The sequence below is a fragment of the Anarhichas minor genome, unplaced genomic scaffold (assembly GCF_050575085.1).
Source record: "Anarhichas minor isolate MPS153535 unplaced genomic scaffold, ASM5057508v1 ptg000073l, whole genome shotgun sequence".
NCBI lineage: Eukaryota > Metazoa > Chordata > Actinopteri > Perciformes > Anarhichadidae > Anarhichas > Anarhichas minor.
Window position 1 is genome coordinate 9,002,855 of NW_027466519.1, and position 9,602 is coordinate 9,012,456.

Here is a 9,602-nt window from a genome sequence, read left to right on the forward strand (position 1 = left end):
AAACTTTAGGATAAAGACCATCTGTTGTGCATTTGCCTTGCCATTAGCTAGACTTCCATCCAAATGTAGTTCAAATATTGACCAAATATCTAGAACGTGTGCAAAAAACAAAACAAATCAATGTGCATTTCCATCCACTACTGTTATGAGTAAAAGTTGGCATCGAGATAAACATCTGGTAACGCTAATTCTCCGGTTGGGTGCCATTGCCGAAGAAGAGGTTGCAATAAGATGACGAAATTAAAAGAGCGCCTGTCGAACTTCAAATGGTAGAAAAGCAATGCAGAAAACATGATGGAAATATGGCAACTATGTTTGTTTTAAGTATTAAAGTGAGAACGGTTTTTTAGTCTGCTGCTATTTTTAGTCTGTAGAAGCTGAAGCTTTAGTGGTCACATGCTGATCCTAGCGCCATTACTTTGGTTTGTTTATCTAACAGTTTGTTTTTCATAGGCTAGCTGTTGGCTCTTAGTTTCATTGCAGAACAAATAGTGGACGACAACAGTACAAAATTAAATACATTCAGCAAAGAACCATAAAACATGGAACCTCATGTTGATGGGCCATCTTGTTTCTTCTTGTCTTGTTTAACAGAAGCTGGGGTCCTAAACACTGCCAAATACCATTCATCTGAACTAAGAGCTGCGTGTTTGAAAATATAAATTGTATGGTTATCTGCCTATTAGACTATTACATGTGTAAAAATAGTGACCACAACATTTTTGGTCACTGCTTGTTAGGAAGTTTCAGACCACACAAACAAGAGCAAATAGTTTGATAGAAAGAAGTGGCTCACACAGTTGTCTTTGCATAATGTCTTGCTCTTGTGGTGTGAAAGCCGTTTTTAAGACTACTCACAATATCTGTATCTGTGTTTACATTAGTATGCTCATCCAGCCCTGGTGCAGAAATAACTCCACGACTTGACCAGTTTCAAAGATGCAATGACAGGTTTCAAACAAAAATAATTCAACATGCTCCAACTAGTAGGAAATTCGGCTACTAGACATTTAGTGACGCCTGAAAAGGAGAACATAACTTTTAGCATCACTAAACCTGTTAAAAAAATGTACGATTGAAATTTTACTTTTACTGCTCTCTTTGGCCAGGCTTCAGATTATATTGGTATTGCTCCATCCTTAACAGCTTTTGCAAAGCCTGAGGTCCTCAGACAAGGACCTGCTGACTGTTCCTGTTACTGAATTCAGGACAAGCATGATTTGAGACTAGGGGCAGGGGCCGTGCCTTTGCTGTCAGGAGCTCTAGAATGACCTGTCTGGGCAGCTAAGGCTCATCTCTATGTTCTGTTAAAGGTTTATACCAAAAAGCAATACATAGACTGATCCAAAAATAATCCACCCCACTGTCCCACTTGAAGTGTGGGGCAGTGACTGCAGAGACCCTGTCCTTTGTCTGTATTTCCTATTTTATTTTTCTGTGTGTAGGACTCTTCAGGAATCTTCAGGGTCAGCAAAGAGGCTTTGGACCCCATGTGGGGATGCCAATAAGCAAGGTGTGCAGCCCTTCTCATTCCCAGGTCAAACACTGCCACTTTGTCACACCCGTCGTACCGAGACTCAAAGACCTCACAGGCCTGCAGGCACAGAGAGAACAGACAGCCGATGGCATGCTGAACATCCTTGTGCTGTATTTGTTCAAAATCCGGCACCTTCCCGCAGGTTTGTGAGGAAGTGTCGATGGGTTTATTTAAAACGTAACAGCTGAGAAACAATCCGAAAATGTTTTGTTCTTCTGATTCATGGCTTTGTTCTCACTAACAGTGGTATCTCTTCATTGACTTTATAGATTGCTCGACCGCTCCAGCGCTATCTCTCTCTCCCTATTCAAGTGCATGCTCGCTCGTTGAGCCACAGATGGGCGAATTTTGAATGCAACTGCAACTGACAATGTGACGACATATTATACCTTTAAATGGCTTCTTACAACTCACCTTTATCGACTGACATATCAATAATTTTTGCGCATTTCCATCTTTGATATCTCATTATACAGTGTTGAGTGGGCATTACTGCAATATCATTACTTTCCCCAGTCACGAACAGTGTAAGTGATTCCAATTTCCAAAACAGTAATTATATCACAGCTATTAATCCAGGTAATGCTGCGTTACTGGGTTACCAGAATGCAATTTGTTTTTTGTGCTAGTAAAGCTTATGTAACAATGACGTGCGGCAGGTCAATATGAATCTTCACATCATGTTGAGTTGAACTTTGGTGAACTTTCAGGCAAAGATTGCCTCAGGCGGCCCGGTTTTTCCAGGGTTCAAAAGCATGCATTACATCCCCAGTTTAATATTTTGAATGCCAAATTGAAATTTGAATAGATGTGAAGCGCAAAAACTCCATGTGCACCCTCTATTTTGGTTCATGTTTGTGCAGCAGCGCAACGTGCAAAACGGCAGGGTGAAGGTGAATATCGATCAGCAGGTGTGTTGATTATTAAATACTCTGTCAGCCAGTCACATCACTTGTCTCGTGGTTGGAAAAGAGGCTATGATGCGCCCTGGTAACCAGACGTCTCCATAAAAATGCTGAATATCGAGTTATAACCAACCAGTCTGATGTGCATAGATGTCTGTACGGGTATAATTTGCCCAACAATGCTCATTATGTTTTATTTTACATCCAACAGTCTCATTAATAGTATTCTTTAGAGTGTAATATTCGCCAACCCAGTCTACAGTCCTCTGTCAGCATGTGAAAATTTAAAAAATGGATTGTACTGACAAGAAACAACAATTCATCAGGTGAATTGTTTATTTGGCAACATCAACTGCATCACAGCACACAGTCCAAAACAGCAAATACTGTATCATTAACAATAAGTTAGTTAAAAGCTTTTTAAATATGCATTTAGTATCTGAATAAACAGAAAATAATTCAGCAGTTTTGGCTGCTTTAAAGTGCTTCAAAATTATTCTAAAAGTCAAAAGTCAAAAGGATAAAGATGTACGAGGTTTCTGAATGGCAGCCTGTTACAACTTCACTTGTCCGAAAAAAAACAACAACTAAATCTTCCTCACATTCCACCCTCTTCGTCACCTCTCATAATACTGCTGATTAACGACAGAAACATTAGAAATTATTTTATTCTTTTAAATTCACACATCTGACTTCTCTGGCATTACTCAGAATTTCAGATTTTATTCTAAAAATCTCTACTTTATCCTCAGAATTCAGAGATAATTCTCAGAACTCAAATCCTAATTTGAACTTTTCTGAAGCATTAGCAAAGAATTTTAGCTCCCTTCATTTAGCAGGTCAGCCACGTTCTGCTCTAAAATTCTGAAAAAGGGTTCTATTCTATATAATTAACATATAAGACTTAATAGTGAAACTTTCAAAATAAAATACTGGTAAAACAAATGCAGTCAGTCAATGCGTAAATTGAACAAGCTAACATGCTAAAGCACAACACCAGAACAATTTAGTGTATCTGTCCTGGGTTTTGGAGTACGAAATAAAAAATAAAAACTTTTAGAGAGAAGATATAAGATGGCTGCCAACTGTAAGAGCTTAAACTTATATAAAAGCAAAACACAGTTTACTTGTTGATCTAGAATCTTTAAACAGTATCTTCGTTGGGGTCAGTGGGACCAGCCATATTTGAAACATATTGAGTCCTGGTCCAATAAAAGAATTTGGTTGAAACCATTATATTGTCAATGGTCTTTTAAATCAACACAATGAACATTCAAAAAAAATGACAGAATGGCAGCCATCTTAGTTGTAGCCAGTAATAATTAAAGACAGTGATGTAAGTGTCTCACAGCTCAGTGTCTCCAAGACGGTCCATGTTCTGGACGTATACCGGCAGCTTGTGGTGGACCATCTCGTCTACCTCTCTCTGGTCCCGACTTTCCGTCTGCAGGGCAAACAGCTGGATGAAATAAGACAAGACAGACAGGTCAGATACAACAACAAGAAATATGATAACCCATCTCGCCAAACTTCAGCATGGAGTGTACAGAAATGTGTGCAGCATGTACAGAAAAAAAACAAGGAACTTCAGGACTACTATTCGACCCACCCAGGGTGATAAACATCTCAAATTAATTAATGATTCAAGAATGTAAAACTAAATGTAAAACAAGTACAAAGGCAATACATCACATAAGCAACAATACATAAAAAATACAGTTCTAACCAAGAAGTGGAACCATAACATTTGTACAAAAGCATCATTAAAATACCTCTATAACCCTGAAAAAGTCACAATGCATTGTATTTCTCTATTAACATAAACAAACATGTGTTAAGAACAAGACTATGAAGAGAAAAAAACAAGATGCTTTATCTTAAATAAATATGAAACCAGATCAAAATTAAAGTTAAAACGTTTAACTAAATGGCGAGATAAATGGGGTGATTATTTCCACCAAATGACTGACCTTTTTAAACCAAATGGATGGTACATTTTGAAAATGGGACTTCATTGAAACAAAATTATGTTACTATGGTTGACTTTTTTTCAAACAAAATGTCATGACTTTTTTCTAACAAAAATGAGGCTTTTAACCAAATGAGGTAACATTTTAAAATACAATATGAACCTTTGTGAATTGATTTTTAAAGCTAATCTCCAAGAAACAACCCCGTTTTCCACAAAAAAGGAGAGTTTTAAAAAAACAATAATTTCATGCTCACCAGCTGGCAGAGCTGTTCGTTCTCCTCAGTCAGACTCGTTGTCTTCTGAACTTCAGCATCAAAACTCAGCAGAACAGGCTGGGGTGACAACCAGTTAAGGACTGGAAACCAGCAAATTCAGAGTTTAAATGACAAACAGACAAAGTGGATCAGTGTGTTGTCCTTAAGAGTTTCAAACATTCATTACAATGTCTTCACTATTAAATTGAATGCAGCTACAAGCTGGACATTAATCTGCAAACTTGTAACATCGCGGCTGAGGATTCAGCTGAAGGATATGCATACACTGGAATAGGACGGACAGGAAGTTGTGCAGTGAAACCAGGAAGGTGTCGGCCCACTGGCGGGAGAAGTACGGAGAGAAGGCGGGGTTCTGCTCGGGGGTGGGTATAAACGGCAGAATAAACCAATCACGCCACTCAACCTGACTCTGCAGCTCTAATGCCTGCTTCTGGAAAAACTCCTGCGTCTTCTCAAGGTTCCCTTTCTAAGAGGATGAAAGGACGGAGGTATGGTTGTAATAGAGATTTTTAACTGTTTTGTAGAGACTGGTGTTTTCTTGATTTCTCTACATTATGTTACCTGGATGGTGTTGATGACGTAGTATCTGTACAGGCTGGTTCTCAGTTTATTGACTGTGGATCTGTAAACATCCTCGAGTCTGCACAACAGACGTCTGTCCAAGTAAAGCCAGTACTCCTTCAGACCAAACAGGTCAAAGCTCTGAACAAACTGCTGTAGCTGATCGATGATCTTATCCACCTGCAAATAGATGTTTTTGATTAAAGACAAACCTAAAAATAAACAGCATTTTCTTAGGTTAGGGACAAGAACCATTAAACAAATTCTTCACATAAAAATAGATGCATCCATATATCGTACCCTGAAGCCTTTCTCCTTGTCGGCTTTGATATCGGTGTCCAGGTGTTTCAGAGTGCTGGTGAAGCCGCGGTAGATTAGATACTCTCTGACATGTTCGTCTGTCCTCTCTACTGCTGACCCCATAGTGACCTCTGACCCTGTGAGGTACAATATAATACGTTTTACTGTTAATTTACAACCAGAAAAAAAATTTTGGTTTTCTGTAATCGTTCAACTGCTCGACCACATCGACCACATAAATGCCTTTGATGTTGTGTGAATGTTTCTCAATTTTATAGTTCATTTTTATATGAAACAGAGTTGGTTTGTGTGGCAAGATACATTTTAGAGGAACATTACTATGAAGTCCAGTCTGATCTAATACTTTGGGCAATTTTGTTTTTTCCATAACTCACATGAAGAGCAACATAGTGGTTTAACACTAGCATAGCTAAATATGTCCCTGTTATCAAGTTCAAATCATTTTCTGAAATTGATTACTCATTTATATCACTCATCTTAAGTCTTATCTAAATCCAAGTTTCATTTTTCCATACTTCTGGTTTCAAGACATGGACACGACTCATTACTGTATTGGCAGATTTCTTCACTTGTTTTAAGAAATTTACTATTTTAGGACGCTGCTATCAATAGAATTGACATTTCTTTGTACATTTGAAAAGATTTTAATATTTTGGGAGAATACATGTTAAGCCTCAAGAGAGATCCCTCAGGAGAGTAAAATAATGTATCTTGGTCTGATAGAGGAAATAGTTAGAGGTGCTCCAATTCAACTTTTTCTATCCCTATACTGATTCAGATACATCAAATCAGGGCTTCTGCAGATACTGAGTATACCGTCTGATAACAGTGCTCTCTTTTCCTCCAAATAATAAGTGGAAATAGGAAGCCCCCTACATCGCTGTCAAATTGTATTTGATGCCTGCAAAAAGCAACAAATAAAAGCTGGTATAACACTGAACATCCCAGACCAAAACAATAGATGGAATTAGAAAGGGAAATATTTTGGAAAGAAAAACTGACTTTTTCCCTGAGGACTGGAGAAGAGAAATGGATCGTCTTCACTGCAAACAAGGAAGCAATCATATCTGCATCTGGATAAAACTAACGACACTATATCTAAGTAAGGAATGTGTAGTCCACTTGTTTCATCTGTATTGATGATGTTGCCTTTTTTTATAAAATATCTTAAAATTGTTCTAAATAACAAATGGAAAAACATGTTTTTAAATGACTAACAGAACAAATCATATCAATTATTCATATTCACACTGATCATTACCCATATTATATTTAAAATGTCATAAACAAACAACAATAGCCACCTTAACAGCATCACATAATATATATTGGGCTATTAATATCACAAAACCAGTTAAGTTAGTGTTATTTAGACAGGAGACTGCAAATGACAATATGAGACTACTATTGACTAACTAACTAACTAAAAACATACCGCTACAATGCTGAATCTTTTTGGATAAGATTTCTGTGGAAGATGAATCCTGGCCAAATAAAAGATGAATAAATAAATGACTCAATACATAAATGATCAAAAAATGCACAAAAAAATTGTATTAAAAGTAAATGTAAGCAATAATTACTTGATAAAATGGGACATAAATTAATATTTCCGTTTTAATTGGGTTAGGTTAACCTAACTGCTCTAATGCTCTTTTTAAACCCCTTTTATTAATTTTTATTTTTATCTTTTACCCCTTACTTCTTTTAATCCTCTTAATTATTTTTAACCTTTTTGTTTTATTAATTTTCTTTTCCTAGGTTATATTTAACTTGTATATTGGGATTTTAACCATACATGTTTTTTAAAGAAACTCAGAGACCTTTTCAGGAAAATTCTCCACGTGTGCCCGCTCCCCCGTCAAGAATATCTCACTCCCAACCTAACCTAACCCAGTGTTGAAAGGCAGATAGTGATAGCCAGCAAGCTATTGGGTATAGTCGGATCTTGGCACTGTGGATCAACCAATAGGCAAAAAGTTGACCCCATGACACACAGTCCCCTTATTTCCTTTTAATATATTATACTATATTCATCCCGGTAAGGGGGAAATTTTGTCTCTGCATTTGAGCCATCCCTGTATTTAGGGAGCAGTGGGCTGTCCACAACAGGCGCATAGTGAAGCAGAAATACATTGAGAAATGTAAAAAGAAATGTATAAAGAAAATAATACATTAATAAATAAGTTTGGAGAAATAAAAATAATTAAAAATGCAAAGGAAAAACTTTGAGTAAATTAAATAATTAACAAAACCATAAATAAACACATGAACAATCAATGAAATAGTGAATAAATTAACTTTATAAATAAATGTAAAACTATATCAATAAATGTCAAAGTTGATGAAAAGAAACAACTAAAAGGGACAATTAAATGGAAGAGTGGATAAATACAGGAATTAATACAAAAGTAAATAGATAAAGAAGCACATTATAACATTTGATTAATTAATGCAGAGATATATTTGTTATGATATTTTTGCTACATTTAATGTCATTAATATATTCATCAAGTCATTAATTTATTTATTTATTGTGTCAGGTTACGTCCTCCACAATTTCCACCCAACTTCTTAGTATTATCCCAGCACACTTCGGTTCGGGTTCGTCCTAAAGTACAAATTCTGTACTTTCAAAAATGTCACGAGTCTTGGCGAAGAGTAGCTTTTGCCTATAGAGTGTTGAACTGCTCTACTTTTGTTACATGCTTAAAGCATGACGTTTCTGCAGTTAGTCATTTTGATTCCTTCCGCTCTCTCTTACCAAAAAAACGTTCATGTCAAACCCCGTTAAAACATCTCATGACCTGGACACATAGCGTTATATCATTAAATAAACTGTCGCATTCACTCAACATCTGAGTAAACTCCATATATTGGTAGCGTCGCTCAAGATACCTGTTAAATACGAAGTGTCCCAAAAGCTCCAGTTAACGTTAGTACCTAACTTAGATTCCACAAAGATGTTTGCCACCCAAAAAAACGATTAAGTCATACTTTTTTATATTCCGAAAAAACAATGCATAGCATATGTATCACGTTAATACAAGAAAGGCCGTACATCGTGTCTAAATATGTAGTTACGCACCTCAAGTAGCGAATTTGTATTGCAGTTGGGTTTCTTCGTGCAAGAGAACAGCACGTACCACCGTCAAACCTTCAACCTGCGCAAACGGAATTAACGTTATTTAGATCCAAGTAACACAGCATCTGCTCCTCTGTCATGATCTTAATGTAATACGATGTGAAATATTTCCAAAAACAAAGATAACATTCTGTTCCGGGTGTGTTTGTTATCTACAGTCATATGACGAGATCTTCTTCTTCCTTCTTCTTCTTCTTTGAGGTTTATTGGCGGTTAGCAAACAATGAATTAGTGCATTACCGCCACCAACTGGTATGGAGTGTGGATTAGGATGTCTAATAGGCTACTTATATACAAATTTAAATTCAAAAGTAAAAGAAAAAAGAAACAAAACAGAACAACGAGCTCATATTTTCTTAATAATATTAATTAATCTAAGATATTGAAATAACACTTGAAACATTCACTTTTTGAGTTATTTTGCAGAATATCCACTATATCCAACTGTACCTTCATCTTGCCGAGGTCTCCAATCAGCTGCCCGCTTTCCTGCTCATATTTCTGACATTGTACAATTACATGCTCTATTGTTTCCTCTTGCTCACAATAGTCACATTTCCCTGTTTCATGTTTACCTATTTTTTAAGCATACCGTTTAGGCCAGTATGTCCAAATCTAAGCCTTGATATTACCGTTTCCTCTCTCCTGTTCCTTCCTGCACATCTCATTTCTCCCACTTTCCTCTGAACTCGGTAAAACCATCGTCCTTTCCTGTCTTCTTCCCATTGCTTCTGCCACCTTTCCTTCAACCTCTGTTTAATGATACGTTTCTGATTTACTGAAGCTGACTGTAACATTAGTACAGCTATTTTTTGTGGCCTCTTTTGCAGCTTTATCTGCCATTTAATTTCCTATGACCCCAATATGTGCTGGTACCCATAGGAAT

The 9,602-nt window shown here is 36.7% G+C and overlaps 1 protein-coding gene across 10 annotated transcripts in view; it reads right to left on the reverse strand.

Annotated features, from left to right (window-relative positions):
• Positions 1-8,922, reverse strand: part of wdr91 (WD repeat domain 91) — a 53,899-nt gene extending 44,977 nt beyond the window's left edge. For 4 of the 10 annotated variants that reach the window (XR_012947816.1, XM_076079478.1, XM_076079479.1 and 1 more), the window contains exons 1-6: positions 8,660-8,866; positions 5,551-5,687; positions 5,251-5,430; positions 4,948-5,155; positions 4,669-4,751; positions 3,792-3,901 (exon numbers count right to left, since the gene is read on the reverse strand). Coding sequence is in view for 9 of the 10 variants with exons in the window: in XM_076079478.1 (XP_075935593.1) it covers positions 3,792-3,901; positions 4,669-4,751; positions 4,948-5,155; positions 5,251-5,430; positions 5,551-5,673 (704 nt within the window). In the remaining variant the exon portion in view is untranslated. The other 6 variants (XM_076079480.1, XM_076079481.1, XM_076079482.1 and 3 more) reach the window with 6 other exon arrangements.
• Between the last annotated feature and the right edge of the window lie 680 nt (positions 8,923-9,602).